Source organism: Leptodactylus fuscus, chromosome 4 (genome assembly GCF_031893055.1).
Source record: "Leptodactylus fuscus isolate aLepFus1 chromosome 4, aLepFus1.hap2, whole genome shotgun sequence".
In the NCBI taxonomy this organism is placed as follows: domain Eukaryota; kingdom Metazoa; phylum Chordata; class Amphibia; order Anura; family Leptodactylidae; genus Leptodactylus; species Leptodactylus fuscus.
The window spans coordinates 52,076,297-52,097,536 of record NC_134268.1 but is presented as its reverse complement, the minus strand read 5'-3'; the positions used below and the strand labels follow the sequence as shown (position 1 = coordinate 52,097,536).

The 21,240-nt window shown below is 42.1% G+C and overlaps 1 protein-coding gene across 1 annotated transcript in view; it reads left to right on the top strand.

The window, feature by feature from the left end:
• Window positions 1-7,828: 7,828 nt before the first annotated feature.
• The window catches only part of ADHFE1 (alcohol dehydrogenase iron containing 1), a 38,217-nt gene continuing 24,805 nt past the window's right edge, over window positions 7,829-21,240 (top strand). Inside the window, exons 1-6 of the mRNA XM_075270441.1 lie at window positions 7,829-7,910; window positions 11,533-11,606; window positions 14,103-14,140; window positions 14,343-14,380; window positions 16,260-16,313; window positions 17,398-17,552. Coding sequence (XP_075126542.1) covers window positions 11,551-11,606; window positions 14,103-14,140; window positions 14,343-14,380; window positions 16,260-16,313; window positions 17,398-17,552 — 341 coding nt within the window. The 5' untranslated portion in view covers window positions 7,829-7,910; window positions 11,533-11,550. The remainder of the gene's footprint in view (window positions 7,911-11,532; window positions 11,607-14,102; window positions 14,141-14,342; window positions 14,381-16,259; window positions 16,314-17,397; window positions 17,553-21,240) is intronic.

Sequence of the window (21,240 nt, the reverse complement as noted above, 5' to 3'; positions counted from 1 at the left end):
CTCTTGTCATTCTATGTATTCTTGATTCTGTAGTAGAAATGCAAACTGCAGCATGTGGATGGGAAGGTTGACTTATCATTGTACATATTTTATGTGAGGATGTAAAGGAATTGATGGGGAATGTTTACTTGTTGCCACTTTCTTTTTCCTGGTTCTTAACACACAGTCAATGCTGCTCAGCCACTTACTAGCTAACATGGATCTGTGGCTAGAGACTGGATTAGTGTTCATTTCATGTGTGGAGAGCAAAGAGGACCCAAGAAGGAGAACTTGTAAGGTAATGAGGCTTATATTAAGGGTAAGTTCACATAGAGTTTTTTGGTCAGGATTTTGAGGCCATAGCCACCTCAAAATCCTGACCAAAAAGATGGCTCCCATTGAAATCAGTGGGAGCCGCTAAGGAGTTTTTTTTTCCAGGAGCCAGCTTGTTCCGGATCCCGGAAAAAGCAAGGTGCTCATTCTGTAAGCTGTTTTGCCTCACGATTCGGCCTGAAGACACTCCCTCCTCCGGACTAGGCCCATTCATTTGTGCCTAATCCAGAGTGGAGTGCGTGGCTGGTCAGTACTTCGGCTTTCAGTCGCGGCTACTCCGTCTTTTGGACCGGAACCTGAGGCGGCTTCCGCTTCAGGTTCCAGTCCAAAAAAACCCGTCTGAACTTGCCCTAATACATTCTGCTCCTTTTTTCTACAATATCTCATACCTCCAGACAACTTTCTTAGACAAACTTGGCAAGCAGTTTTGAGAATTGGTTATGATAATGGGGTAAAACGAGAGTAGTCTTTAAAGGGAACCTCTTTGGTCTATTTTGGAGGCTAAACCACTCCTAAGTCCTTATAGACTTATTCCTTGTTCACATCTGCATTTGTATTCCGTTCAGGGGAGTCCGCATGGAGAGACACACACACACCCCCTTCCCTCCGGAACGACATACCAAACGCATTTGCAAGCACTGTGCAGTAAAAGCACACGGATCCCCATAAACTACAATGGGATCCGCGTGCTTGCTGTGAGATCTCCCCAGGGAACATGCAGAGAGGAAAGTACTTCACAATCTACTTTCCTCTCTCTGCATGATTTGTGCGGAGATCTTGTGGCAAGCACACGGATCCCATTATAGTGTGTGGGGTCCGTGTGCTTTTCCTGCACAGCGCATGCAAATGCGTTCGAGGGGTTCCCATGCGATCTCCCCAAACAGATTACCAAACGCAGATGTGAACGAGGGGTTACCTAGAGATTAGTTTGAATATAATTGACCACATCTTTGATGTTCTTGGTGATTGTGTAGTTTGTTCATTGAAGCCAAGGAAGTTCAGCTCATCTTCACTGTGAATGAGCGTGAGTTTTGCTGCCATTTGCACACTAACCAAAGTGTACTACAGCTTCATTGAATGACTCGCATTTGCCGAGAGTACACAAGCTGGGTAAGCGTGGCCGTTTTTGTAAAACTTTAAAAAAAAATTAAAAAAAAAACAACAGGGTTGGGAGTAGTCTAATTAAGAGACTAAACCACCAGGTCATGATTACCTGTGCATGGTTTAGTATTCTAACTAGCCCTCATGGCTTCCATTTCAAATAAACCGGTCGGGTGCCTGCGGCTGCCTCTAAGAGCTTGATAGAAGCTGAGCTTGGAAATATAGATTTATATAATAATTTATAGCTGGGTTTTTAAGTTAATTGGTCCCAATTACCTGACCACATAGTGATTGGCAACCATCTTTGTAAACAGGTCGATAGAGATGTCAGTCATCCTGTATAGACTGGGTAAAGGCTCGTTCACATCTGCGCCCGGTCTCCGTTCTGCAGGTTTCTGTTTCCTGCACAAAACAGGGCAGGAGACAGAAACCTGCCGCCATCTTTCCAAACCCATTCATTTGAATGGGTTTGAAGAGTGTCCGGCCGTGAGCGTTTTATGCTCTCCGCGGCGAAACCGTTTTTTTTTTTTAAACCGGACACAGAGTCAGACATGCAGTGCTCTGTGTTCGGTTTAAAAATAAACTGTTTCGCCGCTGAGCGCATAAAACGCTCACCAGCGCTCACAGCCAGACTCAGCATGACAGGTTTCCGTCTTCTGCATGCAGAAGACAGAAACCTGATACCGGAGTCCAGACGCTGGTTTGAACCCAGTGTAAGGCTGCTTTCATACTGTACGTATTGGCTCAGTATATATAAGCCAAAATTGGGAGTGTAATGTAAACACGAGGTGCAATTCCTCCCCTTACACTAGGTGTGATAGTTGTCTGAGCAGGGCTTTTAAGATCTGTCCTACAAGCCTTGTCTGGTTTTACGCTCACATATGCCATCATATAACGGGTATACACTACACTTTGTCTATACAGGTTGCTTCTGCTATGTAGGAGAATTCTTAATACATTCATAGGCTGCATTAAGTTAGTAGAGACTTATTGATGAATCTGGACAAAATTTAAGAAAAGCAAAAGTTCACCCAGCCTTGGAATAGCTCTGAAACCCTTCCTATTTCCTCTGGTCTGATGTCATGGGGCTGCATAAACATGAAGTATAGTTGAGTAAAATATTTTTCAATGTATGTTAGAATTCTGTAACATTCTTAGGAGGGGGGACCTTAATATATGAGGTTGCCTAGTGCTGCTATTTTATATTTCAGACCCACTTAAAGTGGTATACCCATGATGGTAAAGGAGGATGTGGTCCGTTGCTTGATGATCAATGGCGGGCTGTTGCTACCACCAACACACATACATACACATTCACATAATCTTTCTATGTGAGACCCAAATTTTTTCACAGGCTGGGACCTTATTTAAAAACTCAGTTTATATGTAAATTTTATCAAATGTTTAAATCTTCCTTAGCCTATTAAAGACGACTAACTCTAGTTCTCAGTTCTTGAAGTCTTGTCCGATTTCTCCGAGTGAACAACGCCTGCATTCCATGATAATGCTTTCCGAGCAGCTCCGCATATAGCCAGTTCAGCACTTACCAGTCTAGGAACAACATCTCATACATGTAATGTATCTGAGGCCATGCGGATTTTCATAAACATGACTGCTAAGTGTTGTGGCACTTAGAGGACAGTCCCCACCATTCACTGTACTGCTGCATGTTGTACCCTATTGAAGATTAATTTTAACATATTGCTGATTCGGTCAGTAATTGGCTTCCTTATTTTGATGCTAAAATTAAAGGGGTAATCCAGGATAATTTTTTATTTATTATTATTTTAGCCTGCGGAAGCTGTTTAAAATTAAAAAAAAAACATACTTTCCTCTCGCAGTGCTCTGATGCCTCCCAGCACAGTCTGGTCCTGCAGCTCCGCAGCTCTCTTCTGATAGAAGTTCCTGCCACACATGACTACTGAGGTCAATCACGGGATGTCATTACCTATGATGTCCTCTGATTGGCCTCAGTGGGCATGTGACTGTGCTGGGAGGCATTGGAACATCCGGGGACAGGTAAGCATATTTTTTGTTTTCACCTTCTGTGACCTAATTTTAAAAAAAATTTATCCTGCATGACCTCTTTAAGGCTAAGGCCACACGGGATGATCTGCAACACTAAAGCGCTGCAGAAAAAACACGTCAGCAACGCATTGCAATTCTTCCCACAGCGCGTCAAAACATAAAGTTTACTGAGTTTTCCTCCACTGAATTTCTGTTACAATTATATTTATGGGAAAGCCGCCAGCGTTTCTGTAAATATAATTGACATGCTGCAATTTCCAAAACCGCACCGGTTTTGGAAATCGCAGCGTGTTCGCACTGCAGATTTTACTGCAAAGTGGGCATGGGATTCACACTATCTGCCTCAAAATCCTGACCAAACAAACGGCTCCCGGAAAAAAGAAACGACATGCTCATTCTTCAGACGGATTCACCTCACGACATCCGCCTGAAGACATTCCCAACTAGACTCATTCATTGGGCCTAATCCGGAGCAGAGTGTGCAACTGAATGCCAGTATACTCCAGTCGGACCAAAAAACCCTGTGTGAACCCAGCCTTAGATTTTTAGGATTGTCATCACAGCCAGTGTGTGCCTGTTCCAGAATCTGCACTTTTACTCATTGTGAAAACAGGAAAAATCCTTAGGTCTTATTCATAACATTATGCCATTTTTTGGGAGTGCTAATTTCTGTGAACAATAGTATACATGTTCGTTTTTTGACTACTGCTGTGCATCCTCTTTCCATCTATTCTATTTTGGATGTTGTGTCATCTGTTTTGCATCCATTTTTAATGTGCCGTCCATTGGTCTTTCTTTTTTGACCCATCCCACTGATCCATTTTTAAAGGATGTAAGTCTGATGTCAATCCATTTTACATCTGCTAAAAATGTGTCCATTGATTTCTATTGGTCTGTTTGTCAAAACGAACAAAGACACAGCATGTAAATTATTTTCAACAGTTTTTTCTATCCGTCCAAAAAAGATAAATGTAACTACTCATTCACTGTCATTGTTTAAAAAATGGCTGCCACGTGGCTGTTTTTTTGTTTGCTGTGTGAATTAGGCCTTATTATTGTCTGGATTGGGTGTCACCCAGAAATGCACCTTGAGGAGCCCAAAGAGAAAGCAGACTGTACAGAGGCAAAGGGACTTCTGTGTGCTGTTGTGTAGATCTATTTTGCTTCTTAGAGACAATATGACAACTAAAGGGATATAGGAAAATGTCATAGGAAACATGACAAAAGTTAGAAGCATACTAGGGTATAGTAAGCACTAGCCTCTTCTATGGGCACTGTATTAGGGCTCCATTGTTTGGAGCTATTATATAAGATCTAAGGTTACACAAGATGTTTATGTTGTATTTTGTGCAGCATGTCCCATGTGTAGAATACTGCACCAGCTGGACTTTACATACAAGACCTCATGCGTGCCAGAATATTTCGGATCCCTGTTGCAAAAGGGATCATACACACCAATTGGGTGGCCTCATCACATTGCTAATATTGGTTGATGGTTTTCCCCATAAGCAGCAAACTAAAGGTGTTATCTAGGGCCTGTTTAACCTTGTACTTCCTATAGGGTTCCATTTGGGTCAAAAGTTGATTTTCAGGCTGATTCCAATGCTGAAGAAAAAAAAACAAACACCAGGAGTATATATCAAATATCAAGATACAAATACAATATTTATTGAAATTCATATATAAAACATGTTATACACAAAACAAGAACAAAAAGAACACATTATGAAAGGAAATTAAATATAACAACCAAAACTGTAAAGAGAATATGTGATAGGGGATATACAATGCACTGGTTCAATTGACAGACAAAAAGGTAACCAGCACAGTAACACATAAATCTAACTATATGCCATAGTATGATGTATATTTATTTATTTTGCTTACTTGTGTAGCACCAATATATTCCGCAGCGCTTTTACAGACACTGTCAGTCACTGTCCCGTATATAGCTCACAATCTAGATTTCAGTCCACCCGCTTATAATCTCCCACCACCACCACTGTAACACCCTTCTCCAGCAAATATTCTTGCCCCACTCCAGTCCACCCTAAACTCTGCTGCTCACTTAATCCACCTCTCCCACTATTTTCATCAGCTGCCCTCTGCCAATCCCTTCACTGTCTACCCATTGCCCAATGAATAGAGCTTACAACATGCAAAGCCATCCACAACCTGTCCCTTCCATACATCTCTGACCTAATCTTACACTACCTGCCCAACTGTAACCTCCATTTCTCTACTCCTTTTGTTCACCTCTGTGTTTGGTAATCCATTCAGGGAGTCCGCATGGGGAACAGAGTACCAAACCTATTGGCAAGCGGTGTACAGTAAAAGCACACAGACCCTATAGACTATAATGGGGTAAGTGTGCTCTCCGCGTGCTGCCCACACGGAACATACGCACAGAAAAATACTTTGTGATCTACTTTCATGTCTGCATGATACATATAGGCAGCACACGGACCCCATTATAGTCTATGGGGTCCGTGTGCTTTAACTGCACAACGCTTGCCAATGTGTTTGGTATTCCGGTCCGGGGCGTCCCCACGCAGACTCCCGGAACAAATTACCAAACGCAGATGTGAATGAGGGGTTAGGGAGCGTTCACACTACCGTCGGTGTCTGACATGTAGTGTCCGCTCCTAGTGTCCGCTCAAAATCTGTCACGGACACATGCAGGGTTTTTCTGTCCGCTTGAGAAGTCGGACATCTTCTCTTGCGGACAGGAAAGGACGGGCACGGAGTGCAAAAGAACGCACCCGATGCCCATTCAAGTGAATGACAGGTGTCACGGACACATCTAGTGTCCGCTCCTAGTGTCCGTGACAGATTTGGAGCGGACACTAGGAGCGGACACTACATGTCGGACACCGACGGTAGTGTGAACGCCCCCTTGCTCCACTTTTATCTACTCTTTACACAACCATCTCCAAGACTTATCCTGTGCACTCCCCATACTCTAGAGCTTACTACTATAAGGCTGAGTTCACACAGAATTTTTTGGTCAGGGTTTTGAGGCCGTATTCGCCTCAAAACTATGACCAAAAAGACGGCTCCCATGGAAATGAGTGGGAGCCGCTCAGGAGCTTTTTCCAGGAGCCTTTTCTTGCGACTCCCGGAAAAAAAAAAAAAAAAGCGAGGTGCTCATTCTTCAGGCTGAGTTGCCTCACGATTCGGAAACTCCCTCCTCCGGACTAGGCAAATTCATTGGGCCTAATCGCATGCGCGGCTGGATGCTAGTGCAGTGCACCGGCTTTCAGTCGCGGCTACCCGGTTTTTGGATTGGAACCTGAGGCGGCTTCTGCCTCAGGTTCCAATCCAAAAACCCGGTGTGAACTTACCCTAACATGATCCCTAAAATCACAATTTTCCAAAGGACCTCTTCAGGAAAGCCTTCAACTTTCAAAAACACTACTGACACCACACCAACATCCCAACACCTTCTACCCACACCTACTCTCTCCATCCATCAAAGAGGCAGGGACTTCTATATCTCAATTCCAGTGGTCACTATTAATATTGTATTTCTGTTGTATATTTTGTCTATTGTTTGTAAACCATCAGATGTACAGCAGCATGGAATTAATATAATAATGTACAGCAAGTTATAATAATATACAGTACCATGGAATTAATATAATAATGTACAGCAGCGTGGAATTAATGTAATAATATACAGTACCATGGAATTAATATAATAATGTACAGCAGGTGGAATAAATATAATAATGTACAGCAGGTTCTAATAATATACAGTACCATGGAATTAATATAATAATGTACAGCACCATGGGATTAATATAATAATGTACAGCACCATGGGATTAATATAATAATGTACAGCACCATGGGATTAATATAATAATGTACAGCACCATGGGATTAATATAATGGTGTACAGCACCAGAGGATTAATATAATAATGTACAGCACCATGGGATTAATATAATAATGTACAGCAGGTGGAATTAATATAATAATGTACAGCACCATGGAAGCAATGATGCTCTAAAAATAAATAGTAATAATTGTTAGCAGAAATCTGTAGCATCTCCAACCCATTTCTGAATTTTAGCAGTCACAATGTAACATATGGGGAGTTCACCACAATTCCTTAGGCTATTTGTGTGGTGCAGGTTATCCGCATTGGTTTCCACAACCTTTGTATGCCATTTGTGAAGTACATGACTCTATATAACGGTGCTACATTGTTTGTTTCACCTACGATCATGTGAGAATAGTCAGGAGCTGCTGCACACAGTATATAGGGAATGAATACATGCTAAGTAGCTGTAGTCACTTTGTAACAGTGTCCTAGAGAAGGAGGGAGTGTACTAGAGATCACATTACCGCCTGCCAGTAACAGCAGCAATGAATGCTGGGAAAGACACTTTCCAGTGAAGGGGTGAGAGAAGAAAGCAGGATTTGCTGTCTTGCCTTACAACTACATATACAACCTGCTGCAGGTATTGCCATTAGCATTCAGTCTCCTATTCTCAAATACAATGTAATACAATACAATGTAATGTTGTGAACTAATGAATATTGCAAGTGTGACATACAGCAAAGACAGTACAGCAGAAATACTGCAAACAATATGAAGAAATCATCCAGGGTAAAGCATATATAGTACATGTGTGAGAACTTTACACCATATCACTAGTTGTGCTATGTCAGAGTGCTGGATTTTCCTTCATTTCTACGAAATCCATCAGTTTTATTTGTTTATTAAGCAACTATGTTTGTGCTTGTTCAATTGACACTGGGGGACAATGTCACCGCTGTCCTGTGGCTCTTGACTATGTAAACCATGTCGGACAAAGATCCTGAGCTTAGTAAGAGTCCTAAATTCCTTATACTATCTGCAACACAACCCTGGGATTCCATCTAGTTTGTCTCTTCTCCTTTCTTGTGACTGCTGACAGTTTAAAGGGGTTGTCCCATCTCAAGGATCCTATCTATACTGCTTGTTAATGTGGATGTAAGACTTTTCCTAAATACATTGCTTCAGCAAAACTGCTTTGTTTGTCCACTATCTTACTTTATTCTTTTTTTTTTTTTTTTTTTTTTTTTACACATCCCTTGACTTATCTGGTCATAAGTCAAGTGATGTATCTGCTGCTCTGAGGGGGGAGGGAGGAGGGGCTAAGTGCACGGGAGAGAGCCTGGAGGGGGGGGGGGGGTAGTTTACCCTTTGGGGGGAAGGGGCCGCCAATACAGACCCGGCATCCGCTGTAATAGAGAGGCGGATGCCGGGGAGTGTAGACGCCGGCACAGATGCACAGATGCCTGCAACATCGCTATGCTCCTGCCCTGCATGAAGCCAGCAGCGGCAGGAGCGATGCTGCTATTCCGGGGTGGGGGGTGGGCCGAGGAGCGGAATAACAGCATTGCTCCTGCCGCTGCTGGCTTCATGCAGGGCAGGAGCATAGCGATGTCGCAGGCACCTGTGCCGGCGTCTACACTCCCCGACATCCGCCTCTCTATTACAGCGGATGCCGGGTCTGTATTCGCATTGTGAAGGCTAGACTGGTCTCACTATCTATGAGTGTGCACGCAGGGCCAGCGGCATCTCACCGCTGGCTTTGCATATGTAACCCCGCCCACCAATGGCGCAACAAAGCAGGAAGACAGAAGATTTTACAGCAACGAAGACTGGTGAGTATGCGACGTGGGAATACGCCTTTAAGGTCCAACATAAAACCCAACCCTTACAGTGCTGATCTAAAGGAAGGCAAAAAAAAAACAAAACAATGAGGCTGATGCCAATTGCCCCATGTCACATTCTGTTTAAGAAAGGTGTCCTGGTCCTTGTACAATGTATTCACCATCACAACATTGTGTGGCAATGAGTTCTATAGCGTTACTGCTGTTACAGTAAGGACCCAGTCTATGATGCTGATGAAATGTTCTCTCCTCTAGGAGCAGAGCATGTCCGCTTCAATCCATGTTGGACATTCATTTGATAAAAAGCAAAACACTTTCAGCCTCAGTGGCTTATCTCATCGAAAACAAAATACTCGGACACTTGAAATCCAATATCACGAGCCTTATGGACTCCAACATCTATAGTTGGCTGACAGATATCCATCCGGTGTATGGGCAGCCTGAGTCATTGTATTGAAACAATAAATATATTTATAGACTGAAGTTGGTGAGAATGTACAGTATCAACCACAACAAATAATCGTTTATGACACTATCATCACCTCGAAAACTACCAACCGAAAGTGTGTGACCTTTGTGTCCAATAGTCAGGAAATGGTTTTTGTTCTTTATAAGGACTACTATTATCTAATGTGTGTGGCCACCATAATATTCTTTTTTAGTGTCATTTATAGCTGTAATTTTTTATATGAAACCGTAAGTCACAGATTTAGCTACAAATATAATATGGCAGCCATGGTGAGTCAGACCAGTAAGTTACATGTGCATATTAAAGGATTACTGTGATATCACGCTATAGTAGTAAGCCCTCAATACGCAGATACCAGAAGTGTTTGCAAATAAATAAAAATATTCAGATCAAGCCCATTAATTCCTGCCACTTGTTGTTACATATCACTGAAAAAGGACATAATAGAAAAACATATCACTGAAATAAAGGTCACGCTTACCTGGCACCAGATGGCATAGAGCCATGTTTCATCTGATATTTGGGAACCTTTTCTCGGTCATACACTTGTATCAGTTGTCTATAAATCTGGTTAGTTGTCTCCACTGTGAGCTGGGGAAGAGGCCATTGTGAGTGTAAGGCCACAACGTTTACTCCTTTGCTGTCTATTCACAATCATAGGCATCAAATTTCTACAGGTTAATATAATTTTAGAATAATATAATTTATTTACTGGTTATATAAGCCAGCAAACAGTCATTCATGGCTTTGGAACATCATAAAATGGCACACACTCTGCATTTTCTCTTCATTATGTATTATGTTGTACTTTCCATGTCTAATATTTAGTGATTTCACCCTCACCAGTGACAAAGTTGGCCTCAGTTATATGTGTTGTCTACTCCACCCATGGTTTAACAAGCATAGGACATGGTCATCCAGCTCACCATGGTTTCCACTAAGCCAAGTGAGCCCTGGCATCCTCCCCGGTTTGCCTGTTGCTGGCATTGGTTTTAACTAGAGTTATATTTAGCATTCTGCAAATCTAGATTTCATAACTGAATATTTGGATGTCAACGCCCTTCCTTTTACCCTTAGAGACAGGATGGCTCTAACACTCTCTGTAACACCATTCACATGGTTTCTGATGGTGGGGTGTGAAACACTGTAAATCTCACCAAACTCAGTCATGATCTTACATTGTATTCAGTATAGTCCTCACCTTACTATGTATGCCCGGGTTTATGTACCTACTATCAGTAAACAGGTTCTATACCATAATGTTTAGTATGATTATAACAATGGGGGTCAGAGTAAGGCTGAGTTCATGCTGCTCTTAGCATATACATCAAAGATATTTAAAGGATATCTAGAATCCCTATTTACCTGATAGAGGCTGAAAGAATGTCCTGGTATCTGTCGGGCTAGTATACATCTCTATAAATGGTACCTGTATGGATTAACACTTTCATGTACAGCATATATTCTTTTAACATAGGTGCTGAAGGGTAATGTATACCAATGTATGGCACATCTATGTAACATATCCTGCAGATTCAGTGGGAATAGACTCTGAGGCTAAGTTCACATCCGCCCCTCCATCGTAGAAACCACCAAAAATCAGTGGAGAAAAAAGTCCTGCATGCAGCCGGTTTCAGTTTTGTAATGGCCCCCATTATAGTTAGTGGGGTCTGCCAGTGTTTGGGAGTAATCTCTAAAACAGCGGTCTGGCTCTCCATTGTTTGGGTCCTCCAATGGACCTGAACGACTGAGAGACCACAAGAGATGTGAACCTAGTCTAAGACTTGCATATAATGTTAATAATATAGTTATTCCAGAAAAATTTTTTCCATGTGACACTCACTCTGGAAATGGAATAACCAGTAAAACAATAGCAATGCAAAAAGCAATATAAGAAGTAACAAAGTGGTTTTTTTTTTACTTTTTGTTTTTGTCTTTCTGACTTGCATCAGCCCTGACGGTTCGATATAATGGCTTCTGGACGGGATAAAGCGATTCACCTCCTGAGACAACTACAGAGCGTGTCGTAAGCGTATCACTTCTAATATTTATTCACCAATGAAATTGTGGAAACATATCTGCTTTTTGTATATTTGATGTCATTTATGTGCAATTTCACCCTAGATTGTTAGACCCATAGATAACTTACGGTATGTATCAGAAACTGGAGCCTCCATTATACATTGTGTCATTTGGGACAGGAAGAATGACATAGTGCTCTGCTTGCCATCAAAGCACCAGACCTCACAACAGAACCCAACAGCCCCTGCTATAAGCCGGTGAGATCCATCAGATGCCGCCATTCAGCCATAGGATGGATTCACCACTAGGTTGTGATTTCCCTTTATAACAGAAACCACAAGATCGATGGAAACAGAGCCAAAAACAAAGAATAAGTGATGATATTAAGATGATTGTGGCCCCATAACTAGAACCCCTATGATCACTAGTATGGAAGGGAGGGGGCCAAGTCCATATCCTCCTTATTAGCGCCTTTATAGTGAGGAGGAGTTTGTTCAGAGAAACCCTTTAACCACTTCCGGACCGCCCATAGACTATATACGTCCGGGAAGTGGTTGCCTTGTTCTGCCAGGACGTACCTGTACGTCCATCAGAACACAGCAGCTGCACTGAGATCATGTAGCTGCTTTCACTAGGAGCCGGCTGTAACTTCAGCTGGAGCTCCCAGAGAGATAGCAGGGCAGATTTATTACCTCCCCTGCCTTCTAGATCGCTGTGTATACAATGCTCAATGAGCGCTGTATACACAGCTATGAACGCAGCCATAATTCAGTCGCCATCTGACCCGGCGGTCACGTGATCCCCCGGGCTCAGTGTGTTACCAGAGCTGCTGGGTCCTACAGGACCCCAGATCAGCTCAGTAAGCTGTGTATACAGCGTGCAGGAGGCTGGATTCCTCCTGTACCTGAGGTTAAATGTAGCAGCCCCAGTTATAGGCGAAATCAGCCTCAAGTACAAAAAAATAAGTGATCAGATGTCCCCAAAGGTCTCTTATCACCTTATGGGGACACAATCTGAAAAAAAAAAAAAAAAAAAATAATAATAATAATAATAAAAAAGTTTTTTTAAAAATGTAAATAAAATAAAAAATAAATAAATAATACGCTAATAAAATGCCGTTATTAAAGGTTATAGCCCCACCCCCGACGACACCATACAAAATAAAAATTACCATAACGGAGAGGAAAAACTATATTATAAAGTTTTTCAGTGACACTGTGTTATTAAATTAAAAAAAAAAAAATTGAAAACCAGACACAATTTCCCTCCTATTTTGTTTATATTTTCCCAGATATAAAAAAAATTAAAACACATTTGAAAATAAAGATAACATAAAAATAAAGCCCTATGTGTCCCCGAAAAAAGACGCAAAAATTAGTTGACTGAGACATACGGGAAAATGTTACAGCCCTCAAAACCGCACATACAAAATAAACCTAAAATGTGTCTGGTTCTGGACCACAAATTGGCCCGGTACTGAAGTGGTTAAGGTTAAGGTCCCATGTAACAAGCCGTACATTGTGTTTTTTTCTGCAGCGTTTTTCACAGAAAGTCTGCAGAGTTTTTTTCTGCAGACTCTCTGCCCCTATTATGCCTATACGGAAAATGCCAACGTTTCCGTAGGTATAATTGACATGCTGCGATTTACAAAAATGCAGTCATTTTTTAAACGCAGCATTTCCGCTGCCGATTTTTTTCTGTAATTTCTGGTTGAAATTAACCAGAACCCCAACCACTTTGTAGGTATTGTAAATTGCAGCGTTTCTTTCCGCAACTAAAAAAAATCTGCGTTTTGACAACATGGGGCCCGAGACTTAAACTCTTTAGGCTTTGTGTTTTTATTTTCTCATAAAGGTTTTTATTCGTTTTTTTCTCAGTGTACATAGAAGTAAAATGGCTTATAGCATACAATAAACAGTTATAATAGATATAGTACATACAATAAAGAAATACGCAGTATGAGCGGTCCCAGATTGTCCAGGTCTATCCCCAAAGAGGGTCGTAAATATAGAATCCAGAAGAGAAGAGTTCTGTATATTTGCATGAATGTCAATGAACAGCATAAGGGGATGAATGGGCAACCATAAAGGGATAGGAAAGAAAAGACAGAGAAAGACTAAACAAGGTAGAAGAGGATGGACGGGTAGGGAAAGGTGAGGTTAGGTTTGGGCTTGGTGTTCCTGCATGGTGCTCAGGGTTAGCTGTGTTAGAAGGGGGCAATCGCTGTATGAAGAGCATTGGTCTATCCAAGGTGGAAAGAAATAGCCTAATCTATCCATGGGGACCAAATCCATAGAAACTTCTCATGTCTATCTGAGAGAATAGAAGAACCTTTAAAATCTTTTTCATTGCATTTACTATAGTTTCATTTGCTGTAGTTGTACATTTTTGTTTTCGCGGAATAATGATGGAACAGAATAAGGTACATAAACCTGCAGTGTGAATGAGGCCTTATGTTCTTTATGCCCATTATTTATTCTAACTTTTCTTTATATTTTAGGTGCAGATGCCCAGCCCATTCTCACACATACTCTCAAGGTATGGACCGAGTCCGTAATTCATAGATAAACTTGTTTGTATAGTATGTTATAGTTATACCGCCTCTTTCAGGGTTTTTTAATTTTTAGAAACCAGAAAACCACGTACCTTCTGCCAAGTTTCCTAGAATAGTATCAGATTCTTCAGTTCTCTGTTCTAGGTGTTGAATAACACTGATTCAATGAAATTATTCTACTTTTAGCCCCATCATCTGAGATAACAACAGACTATGCATTTGAGGTAAGTGTGCATTATGGAAATACATTTCTGTTCTATAGTATTGTCCCAAGATGGATACTCATTGCCTCTGCTCTTCAATACACAATATAGATAATTGTTGGTAAATAAATACATATACTGTCATTTGGAGTGTATATCCACTATAGGCAGCCACAGTAGCTTCTATGAGGCCTCATCCAGGCCATGCACAGTATGGATCTACACAGGGATTTCCCTTGCACTGAGCGCACAGCAACAGCAAACAAGTTAGGGGCAAATGTAACTTTTACCTATATTCTTGCAGGGTAAGAACTCAGTTTCTGAATAGAGATGAGCGAACAGTGTTCTATCGAACACATGTTCGATCGGATATCAGGGTGTTCGCCATGTTGGAATCGAATCGAACACCGCGTGGTAAAGTGCGCCAAAATTCGATTCCCCTCCCACCTTCCCTGGCGCCTTTTTTGCACCAATAACAGCGCAGGGGAGGTGGGACAGGAACTACGACACCAGGGGCATTGAAAAAAATTGGAAAAAGTCATTGGCTGCCGAAATCAGGTGACCTCCATTTTAGACGAATAGTGGATTTCAAATCCGGGTCATATGAGAATGTGAACTTTGTGACTATGAGACAGGGATAGCTGTACAGGCAGGGATAGCTAGGGATAACCTTTATTTAGGGGGGAATGTTATTAAAAATAACTTTTTGGGGCTCTATCGGGTGTGTAATTGTGATTTTTGTGAGATAAACTTTTTCCCATAGGGATGCATTGGCCAGCGCTGATTGGCCGAATTCCGTACTCTGGCCAATCAGTGCTGGCCAATGCATTCTATTGGCGTGATGAAGCAGTGCTGAATGTGTGTGTTTAGCTCAACTACACCGGTGGAGTAGTTGAGCTAAGCACACAGATTCAGCTCTGCTTCAATCAGCGCTGGCCAATGCATTCTATTACATCAGAGCCGAGGGTGCGCTTGAACCCTTGTGCAGCCTCGGCTCTGCTACATCAGAGCCGAGGGTGCGCTTGAACCCTTGTGCACCCTCGGCTCTGCTACATCAGAGCCGAGGGTGCGCTTGAACCCTTGTGCAGCCTCGGCTCTGCTACATCAGAGCCGAGGGTGCGCTTGAACCCTTGTGCAGCCTCGGCTCTGCTACATCAGAGCCGAGGGTGCGCTTGAACCCTTGTGCACACTCTGCTTCATCACGCCAATAGAATGCATTGGCCAGCACTGATTGGCCAGAGTACAGAATTCGGCCAATCAGCGCTGGCTCTGCTGGAGGAGGCGGAGTCTAAGGTCGGACCTGAATGGAGACTGGTGTGGAGCGATCTTAGACTCCGCCTCCTCCAGCAGAGCCAGCGCTGATTGGTCGAGTTCCGTACTCTGGCCAATCAGCACTGGCCAATGCATTTCTATGGGGAAAAGTTAGCTTGCGAAAATCGCAAACTGACAGGGATTTCCATGAAATAAAGTGACTTTTATGCCCCCAGACATGCTTCCCCTGCTGTCCCAGTGTCATTCCAGGGTGTTGGTATCATTTCCTGGGGTGTCATAGTGGACTTGGTGACCCTCCAGACACGAATTTGGGTTTCCCCCTTAACGAGTATCTGTTCCCCATAGACTATAATGGGGTTCGAATGGGAATCGAATTTCGAACCTAGAACATTTTAGTGTTCGCTCATCTCTATTTCTGAACTTACTTGTACATATTCTGTTGTCTCCAAAGATATATTAGTCACATGAGGTTAGAAGATGATCACTGTTGGACACGTGGTCTTTCCTACAGACAAGTCGAGCTAATGTTAGACGGTCAGGTTGTTGCTGGTGTAGCCACTTACACGACTGTCTGTGCACATTTCACAATGACCCAAGAAATTTACATGTCTTCATTTCTTTTTCACAGATGGCTGTTTCTAGCATCAGATATGGAGAAGGTGTTACAAAAGAAGTGGGAATGGTAAGGAAAAACTTTTTAAATAAATAGGGTTGGTTCATACCTACTTTTGTATTCAGTCTGGGGAAGTCCACATGGGAACCCCCCCAAATGGAATACCAAATGCAATTGCAGACGCTGTGCAGTAAAAGCACAAGGACCCCATAGACTATAATGGGGACCGTGTGCTTGCCACCAGATCTCCGAAAGGAACATGCAGACAGGAAAGTAGTTCACAATCTACTTTCCCGTCCGCATGATTCGTGCGGGCAGCGCACGGCAAGCACACGGACCCCATTATAGTCTATGAGGTCCATGTGCTTTTACTGTACAGCACTTGCAATTGCATTTGGTATTCCATTCGGGGGGGGGGGGGGTCTCATGCGACTCCCCCAGACGGAATACCAAAGCAGATGTGAACCAAACAATAGGAGTTGAGCTGGCTGTGGATGGTGTGGGGTAGTTCCCTATCATCATCTGACTGGTGGGATTCTGTCCTCAGTAAAGACACAAGTGACGCATATGATGACGAACGTGGTGTGCCAATGGGTTCACCAATGCCTCACCCGCATTCTGAAAAAAAAGTGAGGCTGGTGCAAAAATTCCAAGTTGAGTTTAAAAGATGCAAACCACAGGTCATAAAATAATGACCTGTCATTATAATGAATTCCCCCCATTTTTGTAACTATACCATAAACATATATAGTACTGTTAGTAATGGTACATGATACACATTACATATGCATACATACACATTAGACAAGCATATACTGTTAATATGCCCAAAACTACCTGAAATATCTCTTTAAGCTGGCAAAAGACATAATTTTTTGATGGCCAAAAATGACGTCCAGGAGCTACTGTATGTAACGTCTATAGCCTGCCCTGCCTCAAATCAAAAGAAGCATAGCCAGGACTGTGGAGTCAGTAGGCCAAACCACCATCTACTACTCCTCTATTTTCCCACAGCCCAACACTGACTCTGACAACCATGGCCAGACAGTAGAGATTGTCATGTACTATATTACACCTGTTTTTTCTTTCTTTTTTTTTTTACATCGTCACATAAATCATCTTTAACGATTTCTTTGTTTCATATTTGACAAAGGATTTGCAGAATATGGGTGCAAGAAATGTTTGCGTGATGACAGACAAGAACCTTGCACGTCTCCCACCTGTACAAGCTGTGATAAATTCACTGACAAGGAATGGCATCAAGTTCTGCTTGTATGACAAGGTCAGAGTGGAGCCGACAGATACAAGGTATAAACCATAGTGCTATGTAATTGAAATGTAAGGTAGTGGTAATATACATGAAAAGTATACATATTACATATACAGTATAATTATAAAATATTGTACACCTAATATAAACCTGCATTCAAAACATCATAGTCATTTTTATGTTTTGCAGCTCATAATAAGGTTGGGGTCACATATGTGGCAGAGTCTCTGTTAGGAGACTCCATCGCAGTGACCACGAAATCCCTATTGGAAAAAGTGCTGCAAATCCTACGGTTTCAGCTTAAAAGAATGGACACTCAATGGATCCCATTATAGTCAATGGGGTCTCTCAGGAACCGTTGATGTCTGCTATATATATGGTCTATGTGTCCGTTGTTCTGGTCCTCTGGCACACACAGGCACAGATGTGAACATAGTGTAATATGTGTAGAACATGCACATCAGTTGTATTCCCTATATAATAATCAAGCTGGATCTACTACGTTTACTTAGTAACCCGTTTTGTTAAGATTGGACACAAGTCCATCAGGTCCAACCTATAATCCTAACCTGATAATCCAGAGATGGTGAAACGCGCCTCAGGATGCATTTAAATGCATGATAGGACATTGTGATATTATACTTTTTATATATTGATAGGGGCTTTTATAACATTACACTTGGTGGTGATTTTTTGTATTTGATATTATTACTTTGTTCGAATGGTCTTGATAATATTGTGATCACTTTTGTATATGAATTGTAAAAGGGCAACATTGATATGTTTCCCTTTCTTTACCCCTTAATTTATACTATTTACTAGTGTCAGATTTTCCTACATGCACATTCATTTGGATGTGTTCCTTTCCCTCATGTCTTTATGTTTTTTTGTGTATGTGATATTATTTTTCAATAAAATGTTGCAAATTTTTAGTATATTTATGGTTTGGTAGTATTGCCTTATTTAGTACATTTTTCTTAGTACGTTTGGGATATCTACTAGAGATGAGCGAACAGTGTTCTATCGAACTCATGTTCGATCGGATATTAGGCTGTTCGGCATGTTCGAATCGAATCGAACACCGCGTGGTAAAGTGCGCCATTACTCGATTCCCCTCCCACCTTCCCTGGCGCCTTTTTTGCTCCAATAACAGCGCAGGGTAGGTGGGACAGGAACTACGACACCGGTGACGTTGAAAAAAGTAGGCAAAACCCATTGGCTGCTGAAAACATGTGACCTCTAATTTAAAAGAACAGCGACGCCCAGCTTCGCGTCATTCTGAGCTTGCAATTCACCGAGGACGGAGGTTTCCGTCCAGTTAGCTAGGGCTTAGATTCTGGGTAGGCAGGGACAGGCTAGGATAGGAAGGAGAAGACAACCAACAGCTCTTATAAGAGCTAAATTCCAGGGAGAAGCTTGTCAGTGTAACGTGGCACTGACAGGCTCAATCGCCGCAACCCAGCTTTCCCAGGATCCTGAATGGAATACACTGACAGTGTATTCCCGTATACCCCATATATACACCCCAAATCCCCGTTCCAACAGTGTGCCCCCCCACCTTCATCCCAGAAATACCCTGCAAGTCCCCTAGCAATAGAATTGGGGCTATATACACCCACTATTTTTGCTACTGCCATATAGTGCCATTGTCTCACTGGGAATTCAAAGAATATATTGGGTTTACAAATACCCTCATTTCTTGCTACTGGTATATAGTGCCATTGTCTCACTGGGAATTCCAAGAATATATTGGGTTTACAAATACCCTCATTTCTTGCTACTGGTATATAGTGCCATTGTCTGACTGGGAATTCAAAGAATATATTGGGGTTATAAATACCCTCATTTCTTGCTACTGGTATATAGTGCCATTGTCTGACTGGGAATTCCAAGAATATATTGGGGTTACAAATACCCTCATTTCTTGCTACTGGTATATAGTGCCATTGTCTGACTGGTAATTCAAAGAATATATGGGGGTTACGTGCACCCACAATTTTTGCTACTGGTATATAGTGCCATTGTCTGACTGGGAATTCAAAGAATATATTGGGGTTACAAATACCCTCATTTCTTGCTACTGGTATATAGTGCCATTGTCTGACTGGTAATTCAAAGAATATATTGGGGTTACGTGCACCCACAATTTTTGCTACTGGTATATAGTGCCATTGTCTGACTGGGAATTCAAAGAATATATTGGGGTTACGTGCACCCACAATTTTTGCTACTGGTATATAGTGCCATTGTCTGACTGGGAATTCAAAGAATATATTGGGGTTACAAATACCCTCATTTCTTGCTACTGGTATATAGTGCCATTGTCTGACTGGGAATTCAAAGAATATATTGGGGTTACAAATACCCTCATTTCTTGCTACTGCCATATAGTGCCATTGTCTGACTGGGAATTCAAAGAATATATTGGGGTTATAAATACCCTCATTTCTTGCTACTGGTATATAGTGCCATTGTCTGACTGGGAATTCAAAGAATATATTGGGGTTACAAATACCCTCATTTCTTGCTACTGCCATATAGTGCCAGTTTCTGACTGGTAATTCAAAGAATATATTGGGGTTACGTGCACCCACAATTTTTGCTACTCATATATAGTGCCATTGTCTGACTGGGAATTCAAAGAATATATTGGGGTTATAAATACCCTCATTTCTTGCTACTGGTATATAGTGCCATTGTCTGACTGGGAATTCAAAGAATATATTGGGGTTATAAATACCCTCATTTCTTGCTACTGGTATATAGTGCCATTGTCTGACTGGGAATTCAAAGAATATATTGGGGTTACAAATACCCTCATTTCTTGCTACTGCCATATAGTGCCAGTTTCTGACTGGTAATTCAAAGAATATATTGGGGTTATAAATACCCTCATTTCTTGCTACTGCCATATAGTGCCAGTTTCTGACTGGTAATTCAAAGAATATATTGGGGTTACGTGCACCCACAATTTTTGCTACTGGTATATAGTGCCATTGTCTGACTGGGAATTCCAAGAATATATTGGGGTTACAAATACCCTCATTTCTTGCTACTGCCATATAGTGCCATTGTCTGACTGGGAATTCAAAGAATATATTGGGGTTACAAATACCCTCATTTCTTGCTACTGGTATATAGTGCCATTGTCTGACTGGGAATTCAAAGAATATATTGGGGTTACAAATACCCTCATTTCTTGCTACTGCCATATAGTGCCAGTTTCTGACTGGTAATTCAAAGAATGTATTGGGGTTACGTGCACCCACAATTTTTGCTACTGGTATATAGTGCCAATTTCTAACTGGGAATTCAAAATGCGCAAGGCTCCCGGAAAGGGACGTGGACGAGGCCGTGGGCGAGGTAGGGGGAATGGTTCTGGGGAGCAAGGTAGCAGTGAAGCCACAGGGCGTCCCGTGCCTACTCCTGTGGGGCAGCAAGCATTGCGCCACTCCACAGTGCCAGGGTTGCTTGCCACATTAACTAAACTGCAGGGTACAAACCTTAGTAGGCCCGAGAACCAGGAACAGGTCTTGCAATGGCTGTCAGAGAACGCTTACAGCACATTGTCCAGCAGCCAGTCAGACTCTGCCTCCTCTCCTCCTATTACCCAACAGTCTTGTCCTCCTTCCTCCCAAAATTTCCAAGCTTCACAGAACAATAACCCCAACTGTGCCTGCTCCCCAGAGCTGTTCTCCGCTCCTTTCATTGTCCCTCAACCTGCCC